Source organism: Nansenia antarctica (assembly GCF_963989245.1).
Source record: "Nansenia antarctica genome assembly, chromosome: 13".
In the NCBI taxonomy this organism is placed as follows: Eukaryota; Metazoa; Chordata; class Actinopteri; order Argentiniformes; family Microstomatidae; genus Nansenia; species Nansenia antarctica.
Window position 1 is genome coordinate 1,758,957 of NC_137683.1, and position 22,296 is coordinate 1,781,252.

Consider the following 22,296-nt stretch of genomic DNA (forward strand, 5'->3'; position numbering starts at 1 on the left):
GTACGCACACACACGCGCGGGCACATGCACACACAGCTGTCTAGGGTGTTGGATGAAGGGTCCATGTAAAACCAGCAGGGTCTTTCCCGGGATGAGGGTTTGACAGTAGGAGGGAACAGACAGTAAAGAACATTCCCCTGGTCGTCCCTGAGGCAGCAACACAACCTGCACATGGGCTGGAATCAATGTTGCATCATAGCCTTTTGATCCTATCATTCTATCATTCTATCATTCTAGTACCAAATTAGATTTGAATCCATGGCTATGAATGATCCTGTCCTCCTGATTCTATGCTCTGACTCCAGCTCAAACTAGTGTTACCATGTTATTCTGGTTACCCCCTCACCCCCCCCCCTCTTTCCAGGGCTCTGTCATTCCTGGGGATGAGCCTGTGTCTGTCCCTCATGTTCATCTGCTCCTGGTACTACGCCCTGGTGGCCATGCTGATCGCTGGCTGCATCTACAAATACATAGAATACAGAGGGTAAGAGACCCCGGCAGTCATTCACTCCTTCATCCATTCATGCAACAACAACAACAACAACAACAACAACAACAACAACAACAACAAGAATCCCTTCGCATTAATGTAGTCAATTGTACAGTGGGGTTTATATGACATTGTGACACTCTCTCCCACACTCATCCGTGTCTCGTTCTGTCCATCCTCAGGGCGGAGAAGGAGTGGGGTGACGGTATCCGCGGCCTCTCCCTCAACGCTGCCAGATACGCTCTCATTCGCCTGGAGGAGGCCCCGCCCCACACCAAGAACTGGAGGTGTGTGTGTGCGTGCGTGTGTGTGTGCGTGCGTGGGTGCGTGTGTGTGTGCGTGCGGCTGTGGCGCAGGAGGTAGAGCCGGTGGCTAATGATCGCAAGGTCGGCAGATCGGTGGTTCGAACCCCAGCTGACCACATGTCGAGGTGTCCTTGGGCAAGACACTGAACCCCAAATTGCTCCCAATGAGCGGGCCGGCGCCTTGCATGGTAGCTTGCCGTCACTGGTGTGTGAATGTGTGTGTGCATGGGCGAATGGGTGAATGAGAGTCCATTGTAAAGCGCTTTGGAATAAGGTTCTATATAAGTCAGTCTATATAAGCTTACCATGCGTGTGGTTCAACACTAACCATATAGTCTTAAAAGGACAACCCTCCCTGTTAAGAGATCTTTCTGGTGCACCCACCCAGTCAACACAGAACCTCCATGCATATCAGAGCATTAGTGAGTTATTATCCTAGGCTGAACTTGCTGTCACCAGCATCAGTTGTAATGCAGAAGCATCCAGCTCCAGTGAGGTCTTTACTTGACCGTATTTGGATACTGCAGAGATTATTTGTTACCTGGGTACGTCTGAATAATCTGGAGACAGAAATAATTACTATTTATTTAATCTGTGAGCGCTCTCTATAATCTCTTTGTTGAGACAGACAAACAGGCACACTGCCTGTCCAAAGAACTGGAGGATTTATGTATTTTAGAAAATAATTGGGTCAAAAGTATACTTCCTCTCTCTCTCCCAACAGGATACACAATCACACTAGCGCTCCTCTATAAAATGATAAATCGATATTTCCTTCTATGCCATCTGGCTTGGGTTGCATCAGAGCATACCCCACCCCCCCCCCATCACCCACACCCGGTTCTCACTGGCCTCTAATCCTCTCTATCCTGGCTGGCGTGGTGCCAGGGCAGCCAGGGCAGTACTGGAGCCATTCGGATTTGATACCGTTTTTTTATTATTATCTCTTTGTGTTGTTCAGCTGATCTGCCGCCTAGAACTCCTGTGTGACGCCTGTGACCCCAAATGCTCGCTCTCTCTCTGAAAGTGCATCAGTTCATCAGGATTCTCTCTGTCTGTCTCTCTCTATCTGTATTTCTCCCTCTTTCTCTATCACTTTCTCTATCTCTCTCTCTTCCTCTCTCTCTCTCTCTCTATCTCTATCTCTCTCTCTTCCTCTCTCTCCCTCTCTCTCTCTCTCTCTCTGTCTCTCTCTCTGTCTCTCTCTGTCTCTCTCTCTCTCTCTCTCTCTCTCTCTCTCTCTCTCTCTCTCTCTGTGTGAGGGTGTTCAGGGTGGTATGTGAATAGGACAGTAGTGATGTATAGTGATGTAGTGATGACTCTGTTTGTTTGACCCTATTTCAAGTCTACATGTAACAGGATCATCCATCCATTTTTCTTTTCTTTTTTATTGGATCAGTTAATCCAATCAGATGTACTCTAAAAATAAAGTCTAACCCCCGTCCCTCCCTCTGTGTTAGGCCCCAGCTGCTGGTGCTGCTGAACCTGGACTCTGAGCTGGGGGTGAAACACCCGCGCCTTCTGTCCCTCTGCACCCAGCTGAAAGCAGGGAAGGGTCTGACCATCGTGGGCAGTGTGCTGGAGGGGACCTACCTCACCAAGGAGGCAGAGTCCAAGAAAGCAGAGCAGGTAGCGTGGTTATACACATTGATCACGACAGGTGACGGAATCCAAAAACAAGATAGAGAGAGAGAGAGTTTCAAGTCTTATGACATGCCAAGACCACTGGTAGACACTGCCATCTACTGGCAGACCAGTGGCACTTCTGTTATTCCTTTACAGTGGAAAGGAATTTGAGCATTAGAGGCTTGAACACATCAATGTTTTTATAAATCATGATGTCATTTATCCCCCCCCCCACCCCCATCGCTTTTCACCTCCTAACTTCCAGAACATCAAGTCGTCCATGACGACGGAGCGTACCAAGGGCTTCTGCCACACGGTGGTGTCGTCTAACCTGAGAGATGGTTTCTCCCACCTGATCCAGTCGGCGGGACTAGGAGGCATGAAACACAACTCTGTCCTCATGGCCTGGCCAGGCTCCTGGAAACAGTCCAACGACCCTCACTCCTGGAAGAACTTCATAGGTCAGACATCACACCAGGACAAATCCAAAACATTTCCACAAGTCTTCTATGAATGAATGAATGAATGGTCTTTATTGTCATTGATATAGTACAGGTACCATACAACGAAATTTGGGAGGGGGGGCTCCCCTGGTGCTAGGAAAAAAAATACTCAAACAAGAAGGGAAAGAGCTGGTTTACATAAATAAAGGCTATATACACTATCCACTATACTATACTATACAAATAAAACACTGTGCTGTACTCTATGCTCTGCTATAAATATCCTAACATCATCTCTGAACTAGGGATGCACGATATGCATTTTTTTCCAACCGATACCGATGTTTCCCGCTTCTCGTGGCCGATAACCGATATGAGAACCGATATGAGAACAGATATAATTTCACAGTTGATAACCTGTAGTTCATGCACACCTGAAGGTAAGAAAGGCTATGTAGTGAGCAAAGATTGATGATTTAATATTCCATAGTGATCTCACCAAATCTAACTTACATCACTATTGTTAACACAACAAAGAGAACACTTCTGACTCTTCAAATGTTCATTTATTATTTCCTCTAACAAACAGAATCTGTTATAGACAGTGCACAATGCTTTTTTTAGCCAAGATCTGACCTCCTTTTATGAAAACAAAAAAGGCTCACCTAAGAGTAATTAGATCAAAAAAGTGTCAAAAATAAAGTGCATCTTGTCTATCCCTGTAAATTGAAAATGCATAAATAAAATATCAAAAAATAAATAAATAAAGTGCATCAGTCAATACAACAATAAAGACTTTTAAAGAACCAAAAGTTGTATAGAACTTTTACAGAAACTAGTGCCAAATGGCTGCTTAGTCTGCAGATAAACAGAATGACACAAGGCACATAGTAGGCTACACTAGTATGCTTAATAAAGCAACTGAAAAGAATACTTTAGAATTTCTTATGTAGGCTGTTGGCATTTGGACTCTTGGGAACACATGTATCTATGTGTTCCCAAGAGTCCAAAACTTATCTGGCTTACGCTAGTATCGATCAGACTATGGATGTGTGTGGCGACTATCATACAGAGCAGGCAGGCACACGTCTGCAAAATAGCGGCGGCTTGGGAGTGTATACCGGGGCTCTAAATGTGAAATTAGCTGGCGAAATCCTTTATCTTCTACTACAGAGAAAGGCTGGTCGTCGAGGGCCATAAACTCCATTATTTTTTCATTGATTGCTTGAGCCTTTGAGCTGTCTCGAGTAAACTTCCTGCAGTTTTCAAATGCGTGTTCAATAGGCACAGCAGCTTTTTTTTTTCGCGGCTAGGCTACCTTCTGCTACTAGTGCTTGATATTCCTTCCATACAGCGTGCTTGCAATGGTGAATCTTAAGGTGACTTATGAGATTCGTTGTGTTGAAACTCGTAGACCTTTGCCCTCCTCTCCGAACTTTTGTCGAACATGTGTTACAAATTGCAAACGCACTATCTGCCTCAGAAACTGTGAAGAATGTCCACACCGGGGAAGACATGTTTCGCTCTCGTCTCTACACTGCGTGGCTGTACGCAGGCGCAGCAGCATGAGCGCGTCAACCGGAACCAGAAATATTTCCGGCTTCATATTATCGGCTCTATATCGGCTAAAATTTAATAAAACCGATAAATATTTAATAACATTAATTTACCATTATCGGGCCGATAAATATCGGTGCCGATAATATCGTGCATCCCTACTCTGAACCTTATGTACATGAGGGTTGTCATATTGCACATAGTATTATTGCACATTCATTTAAAGTGTCGCAGTTTGCAGGTTTGAAATGTTCTATCAGATAATAATAATAATAATAATAATAATAATAATAATAATACATTTTATTTATGGGCGCCTTTCAAGGCTCTCAAGGACACCTTACAAGACAGTTTAAAACCACATATCAAAACATTAAAATAATAAAAACAGCAAAATCAGATATAACAACAAACAAAATACATGAGATCAAACCAAGTAAGCCGTTGTGAAAAGGTGTGTTTTAAGACAGGATTTGAAAGTGGTGAGAGTGTCAATATTGCATAAGTTGGGTGGCAGAGAGTTCCAGAGGCGGGGAGCAGAACGGCTGAAGGCTCTAGATCCCATAGTAGTCAGGCGGGCAGAAGGGATGACAAGTTGGTTGGCAAAGGAGGATCTGAGACTACGGGAGGGAGTGTGAGTAAGAAGGAGTTCAGAGAGGTATGAGGGTGCTAGGTTATGGAGAGCCTTAAAGGTGAGAAGGAGAATCTTAAAGTGAATACGGAATTTGATGGGGAGCCAGTGAAGTTGTTGGAGGACTGGAGTGATATGGTGAATGGAGGGAGTTCTAGTGATGATGCGTGCAGCTGAGTTCTGGACCAGTTGGAGTTTATGGAGACATTTGTGTGGGAGACTGAAGAGGATGGCATTACAATAGTCTAAACGCGAAGTGACCAGGGCATGGACAAGAATGGCGGTGCTGGAGGGTGTAAGTGATGGATGGAGACGATTTATGTTGCGTAGGTGGAAATATGCAGACAGAGTGACATTGTTGATGTGAGATTCGAAGGATAATGTGCTGTCTAGGATGACACCCAGACTCTTAACCTGAGGGGAAGGGAAGACTGGAGTTGTCAATGGTAAGTGAGAAGCTGTGAGGTTTAGCCAAGGTGGATTTAGTGCCAACGAGGAGAACCTCTGTTTTATCACTGTTTAATTTTAGGAAGTTGATTGAGAACCAGGATTTAATTACCAGCAAACAGTCGGAGAGGGAGGTGGGTGGGAGGGTGGAATTTGGCTTAGTGGATAGGTAGAGCTGGGTGTCATCTGCATAACAATGAAACTGAAGTCCACATTTCCTGAAGATATTGCCACGGGGTAGGAGGTAGATTATGAATAGGAGGGGGCCCAGAACAGATCCCTGGGGAACACCGGTGGTGACGGGAGTGAGCTGTGATTTTAGTGAGCTGGACAAACTGAGTGCGGCCAGAGAGGTATGATGTAAACCAGTCATGGGGGGGGCCAGTGATTCCAATGGAAGCTAATCTATCTAGGAGGACGTTATGTGAGATGGTATCAAAGGCTGCAGACAGATCGAGAAGCACACATATGGTTAGGAGCCCAGAGTCGGCTGCCATTAGTAAATCATTTGTGATTTTCACCATAGCTGTCTCTGTGCTGTGAAAAGAGCGAAAACCAGACTGGAATTGCTCAAACAGACCATTGTCGATCAAGTAGGCATGTAGTAGGCATGTACCTATCCAGATGACTGAGAACGGCCCCTGGGTTTGAGCTTAGATTACTTTGTCCTACTGAGACTGGTGGATAGATGATTCACTTAGTTAGTCAAATGTATTTGTTGTAAGGCATCTGCTAAATGTCCCAAAAAATGTAATGGAAATGATGTTGTGTATGGGTTGTGGAAACTGTGTTGTTGTTGTTGTTGTTGTTGTTGTTGTTCTGGCTGCCTCGTCAGCAGACGATGCTTACGTGTTAAAGTTGAAGGTGAACTGAAGTGAGCGGGCCTCTCTCTCTACAGAGACCGTGCGGGAGACCACGGCGGCCCATCAGGCCTTGCTGGTGGCCAAGAACGTGGACAGCTTCCCCACCAACCAGGAGCGTCTCGGGGAGGGCACCATCGACGTGTGGTGGATCGTCCATGACGGAGGACTGCTGATGCTGCTGCCCTTCCTCCTCCGCCAGCACAAGGTATGGAACACACACACACCTCCTCTGACTTTCACCTCTTCCAGGTTGGTTTCTGTCTATTGTTTTCGTCATGTGTGCTTTGGTTTAAAAGTGGTCAAATGAACTAATCCATCTCTTCTGTACCAGGTATGGAGGAAGTGTAAGATGCGCATCTTCACCGTGGCTCAGATGGATGACAACAGCATCCAGATGAAGAAGGACCTGCAGATGTTCCTGTATCACCTGCGGCTGGACGCTGAGGTGGAGGTGGTGGAGATGGTGAGCCTTTGTTCCAAAATAGCTTTTTCCCTTTACATCCACAATACATCCTTCTAGCTCACTGTGTGTGTGTGTGTGTGTGTGTGTGTGTGTGTGTGTGTATACAGCATGACAGCGACATCTCAGCCTTCACCTATGAGAAGACTCTGGTGATGGAGCAGCGCTCTCAGATGTTGAAGCAGATGCAGCTGTCCAGGACGGAGCGGGAGAGAGAGGTAACATCGCCCCCTATCTGCTGGCTAGAGGCAGTACAACACAAACTACAGATATTTGTTTATCTTATTTTATTTTGTTCTAGTTTGTAATTAATTTACACACTATCTGACTTCAGCACTTTGATCTACAAACACATAGACAGGCTCTTTCATATGGTAGTTGAGTTGATTGTTTCAGCTTCCTTACTTGATTATGGATTTTTCTAACTCTCCTTTGATGAGAGCATCTGAGCCTGTATCATCCCAGGCTGAGACTGGTAGAGTACACCTGTACTCTTGACTCTTCACTGAGCTCACGTGTTAGTTCATCCCCACTGCCGACTGGAAGTAGCCGTCGGGTTAGTTCAGCACCAGATCGTAGGACCTTGGTCATTGGTTGTAGTTGTGTGGGGCGTAGGCCCCGGGGTCCTCAGCTCCCTAGCTCTGTATGACCTTTGGCCCTCTCCTGTCTGGCTGCGGACCCCTGGCGCGTGCCGGCTGCCACGCCCTCAGATTCAGAGTATCACAGACGAGTCGCGTAGCTCTATCCGGAGGAAGAACCAGGCGGGAGTTCAGGGGGCCTCGGGCCCCGCCGCACAAGACTGTGAGCTGGACGAGTCCAAGGAGGAGGACGAGGTAGAGAAACACACTTCTGTACCCCCAGAGACCCCAGGACTGCTGCCCCCCCTCACCATCCCTACTATCCCATCACCCCCCCAGCACCATGGTCTGACCCCACCACCTCCCATAGGTCACACTTACACAGCCACGTTTACTGACAGGGACTAGACCATGTATACTTTGACCTTTTCTGAGTTAAGTTGAAGCTCTGAGAAACCATGCCTTATACAGTGAAACCATGCCTTATACAGTGAAACCATGCCTTATACAGTGAAACCATGCCTTATACAGTGAAACTAGGGCTGCCACAAACGATTATTTTCATAGTCGACTAGTCACCGATTATTTTAACGATTAGTCGACTAATCGGATCATAAATTACAGCTTATCGCACAATTACTCAATCGCTCTTATTTAGCTATCATCTTCTAAATCAGCTTCTAAATTTAGCTTGAAGTTGTTAGTTGTTGTTGTAGGCATGTGCTAACTAAAAATAAAGACAATTAAAATGATTGTTCACTCAAAAATAGATATTTTAATGAACTTTGCAGATTTATTTCTGGCATCACTTGCATGTAATGTAATGTAAAGAGTAGTAGAGAGTGCAAACTGCTGAGTAAAATGAGGTAGGCTAGGCACTAGGCAACCAAAAGAATACAAAAACAAAAATAAATACTTGTACAGAGTACAAAAGTTTTGCTTTGCTTCACTCATCTCATAGTAGAACGCGCCTTCTTAGCACTGTAACGTTAAGACAACATTTTTAGCTATTTGATAAGTATCGCTTTGATGACAACGTAAAATAATGTAAGAAGGCTTTTAACGTAACGATATCGTTAGCCAATAACAAGCTAACTAGCTTACCGAGACGAGCCATCGTCTTCCTCGTCATCTGCCACAACGTGCTTCCTTTTTAGATGCTCGCGCATCATAGACGTGCTGCCATGATAAGCGAGTTCAGCTTTGCAAATTTTACATTTTACATTCTTTTTTTCAACGTTGTGGTTGAAATGCTCCCACACTTTAGAGGTACGAGGACAGGAAGACATTTCTCTGTTTGTTTTTCCGGGGAAGTCACGTGTGCCCCGGATGACCGACACTGCGCATGTACATCAAAGACACTGGGAGACGCTAGCCAGTGGCAGCTTCAGGGAAGAAAAACGAATGCTTATCGAATGAAATGAATGGTCTTTATTGTCATTGATATAGTACAGGTACCAAACAACGAAATTTGGGAGGGGGGGCTCCCCTGGTGCTAGGCAAAAAAAAACAAAAAACAAAACGCTTATTTCAGCTCCAAAAAAACATGCGACTACGGCGATTACCAAATATGTCGGCGACGATTTTGGTAGTCGACGTCGTCGTGACTAGTCGACTAATCGTGGCAGCCTTAAGTGAAACCATGCCTTATACAGTGGAGGAAATAAGTATTCAACGCATCCCCAAAAATATATTCAACATATTACCATTGTAGCGATTCACATGAAATTTAGACCAGACATTCGTATTAACTCAATAAAACTACACAGCTAAACAAATTGTAACACACAAAAAGAAAGTTCTTGTTGAATAATTTCCCTCCGCTGCTTCTGAGACTGTTAAGAGCGAGTGTGGCTCTGTAACTGAGAGCTGTCCTCCCCTGGTTCAGCATGTGTCATCACCTCCTCCCTGGACATCCCTCCCTCCACTCCTCCCCTCTGCCTGTTTGTCACCATCACTCCATCCCATCACCGTGTTGTAGCACCGCCCTGCTGTTTGTGTCTCACCCCTGACCCCTAGAGGGTCACCTACCGGTCCAGGTGGCTGGTGTTGTCTTGCACGTCATGGACGGTGGTGTCATTTGTCACCCTTCACCCCACCTGTGTCGTCGTCAATGTTTGTGATTGTGGGGAGCATGCGGCGTCCAGCCTGTAGAGGGAGCTACAGGACTGTGGTGGAGAGTGGACGATGACATGATTGACACCGGCTGGTTGGTTTATCACCGTTTACTCTCCACCACAGGCCTGTAGCATGCTCCCCACAGGGATGTTTATGTTGTATGAACAGTGTTTATTAGGGATGGGACGATACTCACGATACGATGCACCTCTCGATACAGGGGTTCACGATACGATACAGTCACGATACGATATCATAAATAAAACCAGATCAGTGTTTCCCCTAGGTTTGCTGCCTTGGGGGGGTGGCCAGCGTCATATCCAGGGGGTGTAGGAGATAGGCTCCTGCCCTATGGGCCATTAGGCTCCAGCACCATCGGTTCTCAAGGCTACTTACTTATGTGGTCTTGACTACCTGTCCACTTTCTCACCTGGTTCTTGCTGTCTCTCTCTCTGGTGTGCTGACACCATCCTGCTCTCTCTCCTTCTCTCCCTCTCTATCCTCCTCTCTCCCTCTTTTGCTGTCAACCAAAAGGCAAACATAACAACCAGAGTATTTCTAATCTAATAAGAGGTATAAATTGATCCATATCAATTTATAACATAATTATAATTGAATATTGGATTGCTGTGGGCAATGCAGTCAGATAATGTCATTTTTACTTTACTCTCTCACCTGAAAAAAATGTGTATGTCCAACTATAAAAAACAGACATTTCCAATGCTTCAATCCACTGTCCATGTACTGTAAATATGCCATTATGGTATTACCATAAAGCCCAATTCTAGCAGAATAAGAAAGATTGTATTATCTACTTTAAGTAAAATAATAAAGTGCATCCAGTTAGCTCTTTAGCTGGCATGTGTAGCAGACTAGCTCATCTCATCACCTCTGAGCTAGCTAGCTTGCTAGTTCTTTGACTATTTACACCATGGAATTATAGTCACACACTTTCTAGTCACAATAATAACGACCAATTTTAACCAACTTTCTCTGTCAGAACACTCAGCAATTATATTTGCTAACGTTTCAACTTTCTTACTTTCCATCTGCAGACATCTCACTCTGCAAAAACTCTCTCGCGCACACTCGCGCAAAATCTTGTATTATTCTCCAGCGCGGCATAGTGCGAAGCGAAGTGTGGAGATGGGTCTGGCTATGCGAGACTACTGGCGGATGTTACCAACGAACCTATGGGCTTGCCACTCGCCAGATTCAGGTTGGGTGCGTTTAACGCGGATATTTTAGCCTGCTTGTCAGATGTTTTGTGTCTACGTCCGTAATAATTCCTCTTTATTACGGACGCCTCCCCAAGAAGTGTAGCTAATGGAAAATAAAACACAGTTTATTTCGCGATCCATTTTTCTGCAACATGATGCGTATCGTCACGTTTTACGATATTTCGTCCCATCCCTAGTGTTTATGTTGTATGAACAGTGTTTATGTTGTATGAACAGTGTTTAGACTATCTAGGGTTGACCATTGGTTGACTGTCCTTGTTCTAACTCTTTAGATCAGATTCATATTGTAGGCTTGGTACTCCTTCTGTTCCTCCTTTCTCTCTCTCTCCTTCTGTTCTTCTCTCTCTCTCCTTCTGACCGCCTTTCCATCTCCCCTCAACCCCTGCCTCTCTTTCTCCTGACCCTCCCCCCTCTCTCTCTCTCTCTCTCTCTCTCTCTCTCTCTCTCTCCATCTTGCTCTCTCCGTCCCACCCTCCCTCTCTCATCCTCTGTCCCTCCTCCTCCTCCTCTCCCTCCCTCCAGGCCCAGCTCATCCACGACAGGAACACGGCGTCTCACGCTGCGCTCAACGACAAGGCCGGCGCCGCCCCCGACGGCGTCCACATGACCTGGACCAAGGAGAAGTTCTTCACCGAACGCAACCGCAACCGCGAGGCCAGCATGGGCGTGCGGGACCTCTTCAACATGAAACCGTAAGAGCCTCTCTCTGCCTCCGTCTCCCCTCCGTTCAACCTGACGTTCAGGACCCAGAGTAGAAGTGGCGCCACTCGTACCAGCAGCACTGTGACTGTTAGATACTGTTAGGATGATGCAACACATTTGCACCGTTTTTGACAGAGCCTACGGTGTTTAAAGCTGTTAGTCCTGAGTCACTCTACCTGATGATAGTACCTTGTGATCTTTATTAGTCCTGAGTCACTCTACCTGATGATAGTACCTTGTGATCTTTATTAGTCCTGAGTCACTCTACCTGATGATAGTACCTTGTGATCTTTATTAGTCCTGAGTCACTCTACCTGATGATAGTACCTTGTGATCTTTACTGCCACATCAATGATGTTCCTCTTGATGTGATTAAGCAGACACTTAGACCTTGTTGTTACAGTATCAGAGGCAACATTGCCAGAATGCTTTCTTCCTGCAGTTTGTCTGCTTCCATGTCAAACGGTTCAACAGATTGGTGCAAACGCCTGTGTCTGGAACACTGCATGTGTGTGTGTCGTAAAACACCTGCCCACAGCCTGATGGTGTGAGATAGGACACAGCCTGCATGGTGTGTGTTTAGGCTGCGCTGGCATATTCCATGATGTCCGGTGTGCGTGTGCGAGTGCGAGTGTGCGTGTGTGTGTGTGTGTGTGTGTGGAAACACCTGGCTGTCTGAGTCACAGTGCATGGCCGCGACCCGCAGACAACACACACCGTCTGGTGTCCTGGACTAATGACCTCATCGCCCGGTCATTCCATCATTCCATCATTCCATCATGCCAACACACGTCTGTCTCATTATGACATCATCACATCTCATTTACAAAATGGAGTTACTTGAGTTGAGTTTGATTTAAAGGCACTGATCAAAAAGGCACACATATGATATGGATATACTGGCTCTAGGCTCAGAGAGATCAGTGCTTAAGAGAAGACGTGTTGAAGTGAAGGAGGGTGAAGCTGGGAGTTAGCTCCCTTCATTGTGACATGGCCTTGCTTCCCTACTGTCCTCAGTGGGTGTGTGGGGGGGGGGGGGGGGCATGTGCCAGGGGAGAGCTCTTGAGGGGGTCTCTAGAAAGCATCTAAGCCTGTTTTCTGTTGTTTTGTCCTGTTTTCCTCCTTCTAGAGAGTGGGAGAGTCTGTAAGTCACATTTCTCTTTGCCATAGGCTGCATGTCTGTCTGTCTGTCTGTCTGTCTGTGTTTAACAGTAGTCCTGTTCTGTCTCACCCATGCTGTGGCCTTGTCAGCTGCTTTGTGTGCATGTTTGCCTGTGTGTGTGTGTGTGTGTGTGTGTGTGTGTGGCTGTGTGTGTGTGTGTGTGTGTGTGTGTGTGTGTGTGTCTGTGTGTGGGTGTGTGGCTGTGTGTGGGTGTGTGGCTGTGTGCACTTGCGTATGCATGTGTGTGTGTGCGCGTATGCTTGCGTGCCTGCGTGCGTGCATGTGTCCCATTCTGTCATCATTTGTCTGTTGAGCTGAAAGAGCATCTGACTTAACTAGCATGTGTGGATGATGTTATGTTGTGTAGCATGTGTGGATGATGTTATGTTGTGTAGCATGTGTGGATGATGTTATGTTGTGTAGCATGGTTGTGTTGTGGTTATTCTGCTTCAGGCTTTTTGCATCGCTTTTTTGATACTCCATAAGAGCTTTTATGTTTTATCACATGTGTGTAATATCATGATAAGATGTTGAGACCAAATTGGACACAATATAGTATACCTTTACCCATAGGTTTTAGACTATTGGAAACATACAGTGCATACAGTGCTATACACAGAAAATATAATGATAGTGATTATTTCATACCCCCAGCCCTTTTCATCATCTAAGTACCCCTCTAGCCTAGCCCCTCCCATCTCTCTAGCCCCTCCCATCTCTCTAGCCTAGCCCCTCCCATCTCTCTAGCCCCTCCCATCTCTCTAGCCTAGCCCCTCCCATCTCTCTAGCCCCTCCCATCTCTCTAGCCCCTCCCATCTCTCTAGTCTAGCCCCTCCCATCCCTTTAGCCCCTCCCATCTCTCTAGCCTAGCCCCTCCCATCCCTCTAGCCTAGCCCCTCCCATCCCTCTAGCCCCTCCCATCTCTCTAGCCCCTCCCATCCCTCTAGCCTAGCCCCTCCCATCTCTCTAGCCCCTCCCATCCTTCTAGCCTAGCCCCTCCCATCCCTCTAGCCCCTCCCATCTCTCTAGCCTAGCCCCTCCCATCCCTCTAGCCTAGCCCCTCCCATCTCTCTAGCCCCTCCCATCTCTCTAGCCTAGCCCCTCCCATCTCTCTAGCCTAGCCCCTCCCATCTCTCTAGCCTCGCCCATCTCTCTAGCCCCTCCCATCTCTCTAGCCCCTCCCATCTCTCTAGCCTAGCCTCTCCCATCTCTCTAGCCTAGCCTCCCATCTCTCTAGCCTCTCCCATCTCTCTAGCCCCTCCCATCTCTCTAGCCCCTCCCATCTCTCTAGCCTAGCCCCTCCCATCCCTCTAGCCCCTCCCATCTCTCTAGCCCCTCCCATCTCTCTAGCCCCTCCCATCCCTCTAGCCTAGCCCCTCCCATCTCTCTAGCCCCTCCCATCTCTCTAGCCTAGCCCCTCCCATCTCTCTAGCCCCTCCCATCTCTCTAGCCTAGCCCCTCCCATCTCTCTAGCCTAGCCCCTCCCATCTCTCTAGCCCCTCCCATCTCTCTAGCCTAGCCCCTCCCATCTCTCTAGCCTAGCCCCTCCCATCTCTCTAGCCTAGCCCCTCCCATCTCTCTAGCCCCTCCCATCTTTCTAGCCTAGCCCCTCCCATCTTTCTAGCCTAGCCCCTCCCATCCCTCTAGCCTAGCCCCTCCCATCCCTCTAGCCTAGCCCCTCCCATCTCTCTGTGGTGCTGAGGTGTGACGTGTGAAGCTGTGACTGCTGGTCACTGAGTGCGAGTGTAACAACACCTGTGGCTTCATCTCCATAACAACAAGCTGCCCTGCTTTTGTCCTCATCCTCATTGTCATCTGTGTGCGTTTGAGGCTGCCTGCCAATCTGCTGACAACAATAACACTACAAGTAGGGTCTCGTTGAAAAACATATTTGAAAAATAAGTCTTATGTCGATCAGCCATCACTGAGAGCATTGACAGGTCATTCTATCTTAGCCACAGTATAGCCCCCGGCAACAAGCTTTCTATCTTAGCCACAGTATAGCCCCCGGCAACAAGCTTTCTATCTTAGCCACAGTATAGCCCCCGGCAACAAGCTTTCTATCTTAGCCACAGTATAGCCCCCGGCAACAAGCTTTCTATCTTAGCCACAGTATAGCCCCCGGCAACAAGCTTTCTATCTTAGCCACAGTATAGCCCCCGGCAACAAGCTTTCTATCTTAGCCACAGTATAGCCCCCGGCAACAAGCTTTCTATCTTAGCCACAGTATAGCCCCCGGCAACAAGCTTTCAGAAAAGTTGAGCGGACAATTGTGCCTATTACCTATTACACACTCCCACCTATTACACACTCCCACCTATTACACACTACCACCTATTACACACTCCCGCCAGGCCTCAGTCCAGGTTTGTTTCTCACCACCATGGCCTGGGTCTCTGTTCCCTTGGCTGGGTGCCCTGGTTCTGCTTCTCCACCTGCATCCCTTCCAAAGACTCAGAGACCACCATCAGGGTTGAGAAAGGATGAGATCGGTCCGTTAACTGTCCCCGTTGTATCGTAGGAACCAGTCAAACGTACGGCGGATGCACACTGCGGTCAAGCTGAACGAGGCCGTGGTCAACAAGTCCCAGGGAGCTCACCTGGTGCTGCTGAACATGCCTGGACCGCCCAAGAACAGAGGCGGCGACGAGAACTGTATCCTTTACTTCCTGACCCAACAGCAGAACACATGTCGTCCTTTACTTCCTGATCCAACGGCAGAACACATGTCGGCTGTAATGGTGTGCTATATGTCAATGAAAATGTGTATTGTGAAGGTAGAAATCTTTTTAATAATAATAATATTGATTCTTCCTTCCTTCTAGCATTATGACTGCCAATAGTCCCTGGCCCTAGCATAGATTTGTTTTTGTGTTATGATTGCCTGATGGATAGATGATTCACTTGCTTAGAAAAGAATAGAATAGAATCCAAGTTGTCTTTCGGGACAGTTTAATAATAAGTGAATGAATATCATGTATGGATATTGAAGATGAATGTGATGTAGAGTATATGGATATGAATGTGTTGACTCTAGATGCTCTTCTTCTCCTTGACTCAGCCTGTCAGACATGGAGTTCCTGGAGGTCCTTCTGGAGGGTCTCAACCGGGTCCTCCTGGTGCGGGGGGGCGGCCGCGAGGTCATCACCATCTACTCTTAACCACGCAGACCGCCGGCACCACCACAGTTTGGAGGAGAGCAGCCTTTGGCGTCGTTGGGGGTTTTATCGGAACAGGGCCATGTGATTGGACAGAAGGCTCTTTGGGCCTCAGGCGGGAAGAACAATCAGGGTTAGCTACTCTGATTTGCTGAAAGAGCGAGCGAGAGAGCGAGAGGTCCTTGGGCCTTCTTAACATGCCTGGACCGACTGGATGATAGAGCATTCTGACACTTTAACTTTTACTTTATGTACGCATGTTGACTCTGATGTTGTTATTGTACTGTATGTTTGTTTCTTATTTCCCCCTATATGTTTGTTCTTCATGTCTGTATTTGACACATACGTATGATCAACAGAAGGCGGCAGTGTCGCTGATATAAACCTGCGTTGTTCATTATTCTCTGCTCATTTTTGGTTTGATGAAATCCTCAGAAGTTGGATGTGGGATGTCTATGGACTTGCTGCCTCTCTGTCTGAGCTCTCTGTATCCTCCTAAGATGAAGACTGTTTAGTGTTTTCGCCTTTCTGTTGTCTGTGAAAACCCAAGAGGAACATCACTATGTATGTATCTGTTTGTCTATGTTATACAGGCCTAAAGCAGTGCTCTGATACAATAGTCTGATATTCTGGCTTTCAGGATTATTGTGTAATTACTAGATGTGTGGTCATATCATGCCAATTGGAGCTCTTCATATGTCCTCAGATCCCCATGAAACCATTTACAGAGGAGTGTGTATAGAGGTTGTGTCCATTTCAACCTGAATCGTCTCTATCCTAATCGAGGGTGTCAGAAAGTCTCCTTTGGAACTCAGTGGATGGATTTGGTCAGTGTGTCAGTCTTTATGTCAGTTCATGTTCAAGATCTGGAGGAAGAAATAGGCTTAATTTATTCATTTTGTCAAAGGGATTTGTTGTTGATGCTTGTCGTGCTAATTGTTTTCTTGTCGTTGCTTTGTTGTCGTTGAGTGCAGCACGACCCCTGAAAAGAGGTGTGTGTGTGTTTGTAACTGTGTGTTTAGGCAGAGGTGTGGGGGTGGGTAGGTCAGCTGGGGACTCATTTTGGCGAGGGATAGGCCAAGAGGATGTAAATGTGCAATAGATGCTGTTCCCTACGCTGACTAGCAGACATATCACTAGCCCCTGTCCTGAGACTGTCCTGAGACTGTCCTGAGTCTGTCCTGAGTCTGTCCTGAGTCTGTCCTCAGACTGTCCTGAGTCTGTCCTGAGTCTGTCCTCAGACTGTCCTGAGTCTGTCCTGAGACTGTCCTCAGACTGTCCTGAGTCTGTCCTGAGTCTGTCCTGAGACTGTCCTGAGTCTGTCCTGAGTCTGTCCTGAGACTGTCCTGAGTCTGTCCTGAGTCTGTCCTCAGACTGTCCTGAGTCTGTCCTGAGACTGTCCTCAGACTGTCCTGAGTCTGTCCTCAGACTGTCCTGAGTCTGTCCTGAGTCTGTCCTGAGTCTGTCCTGAGTCTGTCCTGAGTCTGTCCTGAGTCTGTCCTCAGACTGTCCTGAGTCTGTCCTGAGACTGTCCTGAGACTGTCCTGAGTCTGTCCTGAGTCTGTCCTGAGACTGTCCTGAGTCTGTCCTGAGACTGTCCTGAGACTGTCCTGAGTCTGTCCTGAGACTGTCCTGAGTCTGTCCTGAGACTGTCCTCAGACTGTCCTGAGACTGTCCTGAGTCTGTCCTGAGTCTGTCCTGAGACTGTCCTCAGACTGTCCTGAGTCTGTCCTCAGACTGTCCTGAGTCTGTCCTGAGTCTGTCCTGAGACTGTCCTGAGTCTGTCCTGAGACTGTCCTGAGTCTGTCCTCAGACTGTCCTGAGACTGTCCTCAGACTGTCCTGAGTCTGTCCTGAGACTGTCCTCAGACTGTCCTGAGTCTGTCCTGAGACTGTCCTGAGACTGTCCTGAGTCTGTCCTGATACTGTCCTGAGTCTGTCCTGAGTCTGTCCTCAGACTGTCCTGAGTCTGTCCTGAGTCTGTCCTGATACTGTCCTGAGTCTGTCCTGAGACTGTCCTGAGTCTGTCCTGATACTGTCCTGAGTCTGTCCTGAGACTGTCCTGAGACTGTCCTGAGTCTGTCCTGATACTGTCCTGAGACTGTCCTGAGTCTGTCCTGATACTGTCCTGAGTCTGTCCTCAGACTGTCCTGAGTCTGTCCTGAGACTGTCCTCAGACTGTCCTGAGTCTGTCCTGAGTCTGTCCTGATACTGTCCTGAGTCTGTCCTCAGACTGTCCTGAGTCTGTCCTGAGTCTGTCCTCAGACTGTCCTGATACTGTCCTGAGTCTGTCCTGATACTGTCCTCAGACTGTCCTGAGTCTGTCCTGAGACTGTCCTGAGTCTGTCCTGAGACTGTCCTCAGACTGTCCTGAGTCTGTCCTGAGACTGTCCTGAGTCTGTCCTGAGTCTGTCCTCAGACTGTCCTGAGACTGTCCTGAGTCTGTCCTGAGACTGTCCTCAGACTGTCCTGAGTCTGTCCTGAGTCTGTCCTGAGACTGTCCTCAGACTGTCCTGAGTCTGTCCTGAGACTGTCCTGAGTCTGTCCTGAGTCTGTCCTGAGTCTGTCCTGAGTCTGTCCTGATACTGTCCTGAGACTGTCCTCAGACTGTCCTGAGTCTGTCCTGAGACTGTCCTCAGACTGTCCTGAGTCTGTCCTGAGACTGTCCTGAGTCTGTCCTGAGACTGTCCTGAGACTGTCCTGAGACTGTCCTGAGTCTGTCCTGAGACTGTCCTCAGACTGTCCTGAGTCTGTCCTGAGACTGTCCTGATACTCAGACGCTGGTCCACCTCACTAGCCAGAGACTTGAAGAGTTGCGCGCTACTTCTCTGAGCTAATACTTAGGCTTCAGCTTACCAGGCTAACACATGCTTGTGGAATGCAGGAGACCTGGTCACACTTGCTTGGGGGGGGGGGGGCGGGAGGCGGGAGGCACTCTGTGGTATCGGCACTGTAGCAATGTTCAAAGCCCCCAGGGACAGCTATTGTTGCATTAGGAAAACAGCCATAGTGGATATTCCATTGTTTAGCCCTTATTCTGTGTTTGTTACACCAATATAGCTCATTTATATTTATATTTGCAAAGTAGTGATTATTGGAATGTGTATGCAAGGGTACAGGGAATGAAAGTAGGGGAAGATGAGCTTTTCCACAGCTTCTCATAAAATAGGGGGAAATGGGATCATCAATGTGCATACATGGATAACTATCACTGTTGATGATGATGTGTTCAGTTAATCTATGCATAGGACTAATGATAACACCACAGCTTCATCTTATCTAACCACCACTGACAGGCTGGTCTGTGGCCCTCTGACTTGTTGCTCCAAAATGGAAAGAGAAGGAAGTAGTTGAACCAGGAGGAGTTGTTGGAGTTGTCCCTGTGTTACCGTAGCCACTGTTGTCTCTGTCGGGGTACATGAGAACACTTTACACTACATGAGAGTTACTGAGAACACGCCGTCTCGTACACTGATCATACAGAGTTACTGAGAACACGCCGTCTCGTACACTGATCATACAGCAGAAACAAGGAGATTCCCGGGTGGTTTCATCATGTCCATGTTCCTTATTGTTTGTGTTTTAAGGTTACAGTACATAGCCCCCTCTAGGTTTCATGCCCTCCATCAGTCCCATTAATTATTTCGACTTTGTATAGGAAGAAACGTGCCAAAAAGACAAAAAAAGAAACTGTCAAAGTATATGCTTGTCAATGTCCCCAACACTACATGTACAAACGGCTGAATCTGTTTCATAGGAAAGGTATACGGCAGGTCTTATGACTGATATCACATATCATAAATAGTCAATGCTTGGATTTGGATTGGGAGATACAAGAAGTACATTTAAACAACACTTTCTTCCCAAATCCTTCACTTTGGTTAAAAAAATAATAATAAATAAATTTTTAAAAAGTCGGTTACAAAACCAGTCTCTCTAAGACTACATAATGAACAGTAGAAATTAGGTAGGTATTTTTTACTCCTAGGGCATTTACATCCCTGTTCTATAGCAGGCTAACAGGCGCCAGATACAGTAGAGGAAACTCTCTATAGAGGGAAGGAAGGAATCATCCGCCCTACTCCCCTGTATATACCTCCGCAGTTTCTTTTCAACCTTTTCTTAGCTGTGCAGTATTTTGTAATAAGAACATTGTATTTTTCTACAGTGTTGTGAAAAAAAGTGTCTCTTGTTTTAGGGTCCACCATCAATTATACCATGTCTGTCTCTGTGTTTTTGTTTTTCTCCCACGTACGTCTGTGTAATTTGTAGTCGAAGTGTCTGTCTGCACTCAACAGATAGTTAGATTGTAGTTCATTCGTTGTTACTCTTTAAGTGTTACTTTGCAGGACTTGTGTGATTTTAAGGAAGGACGGAGGGGGGGTGTATATATATATGTATGTCAAGTTATTTGCAGATATGTTTTGTTTGTGTTTTTTCTAACCTATTGAGAACACGACATGGACAAGGCTTCTGAAGAGCCTGGTCTTCCCCCACGTGGAGATGAGTGGAGATGAGTGGAGATGAGTGGAGATGAGTGGAGATGAGTGGAGATGAGTGGAGATGAGTGGAGATGAGTGGAGATGAGTGGAGATGAGTGGAGATGAGTGGAGATGAGTGGAGATGAGTGGGGGCAGAAGGTGGAGATGAGTGGGGGCAGAAGGTGGAGACTAGGTTATGTTACTGATAATGATTCATTGAAAATTGTTTATTTGAGTTTTTAGCTTCCAAAGATTAAATCTTTGAGTCTGTAATATGAAGCATCAAGTTGTTTAGCTTAAGAAATAAAGTTTAAAAAAACCGGTTACTTCTTGGTTACTTGAGCTGAATAGCAGCAGAAAAGGCAGAGCAATGCTTCTGAATGAACATGGGAGGAGTCAGCAGCACACACGTATGTTACAACTATCTGGTTTAAAGTGACAAGAGAATGTAATCTACCTCAAGGTGGCGATCATGGAGGCTCTGTTTAAAGTCTAAATCTGTACAATCGCTCTCTCCTTTCTCTGTATATAGTAACACTCTTTTATATGAAGCGATTTAGGGCTAAGCCTCCATTCTGAGGGAGAACCAGCGTCTGTGTGTCTGTGTGTCTGTGTGTCTGTGTGCCTGTGTGTCTGTGTCTGTCTGTCTGTGTGCCTGTGTGTCTGTGTGTCTGTGTGTCTGTGTGCCTGTGTGTCTGTGTCTGTCTGTCTGTCTGTGTGCCTGTGTGTCTGTGTGTCTGTGTGCCTGTGTGTCTGTGTGCCTGTGTGTCTGTGTGTCTGTGTGCACGTGTGTCTGTGTGCCTGTGTGTCTGTGTGCACGTGTGTCTGTGTGTCAGTGTGTCTGTGTGCACGTGTGTCTGTGTCTGTCTGTCTGTGTGCACGTGTGTCTGTGTGTCTGTGTGCACGTGTGTCTGTGTGTCAGTGTGTCAGTGTGTCTGTGTGTCAGTGTGTCTGTGTGCACGTGTGTCAGTGTGTCTGTGTGTCAGTGTGTCTGTGTGTCTGTGTGCACGTGTGTCAGTGTGTCTGTGTGCACGTGTGTCTGTATGTGTGTCAGTGTGTCTGTGTGTCTGTGTGCACGTGTGTCTGTGTGTCAGTGTGTCTGTGTGTCAGTGTGTCTGTGTGCACGTGTGTCTGTGTGTCAGTGTGTCTGTGTGTCTGTGTGCACGTGTGTCAGTGTGTCTGTGTGCACGTGTGTCTGTATGTGTGTCAGTGTGTCTGTGTGTCTGTGTGTCTGTGTGTCTGTGTGCACGTGTGTCAGTGTGTCTGTGTGTCTGTGTGCCTGTGTGTCTGTGTGTCAGTGTGTCTGTGTGTCTGTGTGTCAGTGTGTCTGTGTGCCTGTGTCTGTGTGTCTGTGTGTCTGTGTGTCAGTGTGTCTGTGTGCACGTGTGTCTGTGTGTCAGTGTGTCTGTGTGTCTGTGTGTCTGTGTGCACGTGTGTCTGTGTGTCTGTGTGTCTGTGTGCCTGTGTGTCTGTGTGCACGTGTGTCTGTGTGTCTGTGTGCACGTGTGTCTGTGTGTCTGTGTGCCTGTGTGCACGTGTGTCTGTGTGTCTGTGTGCCTGTGTGCACGTGTGTCTGTGTGTCTGTGTGCACGTGTGTGTCTGTCTGTCTGTGTGTGTTTGTTTAGTTCTGCTGCTGTCCAGCTCAGTGGGCTAACCTCTTACAGACGTTCGTACAGTTGAATGTTCCTTGTGGGCGCACGTGTAGTGGAGGACAGCCCTTTACATTGTATCTGTGCCTCTCAGTAATAAATGAAAGTGCTGAATTATATCAGAACTGTACCGTCTTTCGTGTCATTTAATTGGGGTGTCTACTAATTGAAGCGTTCCACTCCACAAATGTCAGCCACATGGAGGTATTGCACTTTAGAATCTACCCACCAGGGGGCAGCCAACCCTTTTAAAAGCTATGTCATCCCACAAGTTAATAGATAGAGATTGATAGATAGATAGATAGATAGATAGATAGATAGATAGATAGGTACTTTATTGATCCCCAAGAGGAAATACAGGCATTACAGCAGCTCAGACCACAAAC

The 22,296-nt window shown here is 47.0% G+C and overlaps 1 protein-coding gene across 3 annotated transcripts in view; it reads left to right on the forward strand.

Annotated features, from left to right (window-relative positions):
* The window catches only part of slc12a7b (solute carrier family 12 member 7b), an 81,052-nt gene extending 63,967 nt beyond the window's left edge, over nucleotides 1-17,085 (forward strand). For all 3 annotated transcript variants that reach the window (XM_080544385.1, XM_080544386.1, XM_080544387.1), the window contains exons 15-25: nucleotides 365-484; nucleotides 673-777; nucleotides 2,256-2,424; nucleotides 2,687-2,882; nucleotides 6,398-6,567; nucleotides 6,694-6,825; nucleotides 6,933-7,040; nucleotides 11,282-11,451; nucleotides 12,591-12,605; nucleotides 15,145-15,278; nucleotides 15,693-17,085. In XM_080544385.1, coding sequence (XP_080400511.1) covers nucleotides 365-484; nucleotides 673-777; nucleotides 2,256-2,424; nucleotides 2,687-2,882; nucleotides 6,398-6,567; nucleotides 6,694-6,825; nucleotides 6,933-7,040; nucleotides 11,282-11,451; nucleotides 12,591-12,605; nucleotides 15,145-15,278; nucleotides 15,693-15,784 — 1,411 coding nt within the window. In that variant the 3' untranslated portion in view covers nucleotides 15,785-17,085. The remainder of the gene's footprint in view (nucleotides 1-364; nucleotides 485-672; nucleotides 778-2,255; nucleotides 2,425-2,686; nucleotides 2,883-6,397; nucleotides 6,568-6,693; nucleotides 6,826-6,932; nucleotides 7,041-11,281; nucleotides 11,452-12,590; nucleotides 12,606-15,144; nucleotides 15,279-15,692) is intronic.
* The last annotated feature ends 5,211 nt before the right edge of the window (nucleotides 17,086-22,296 follow it).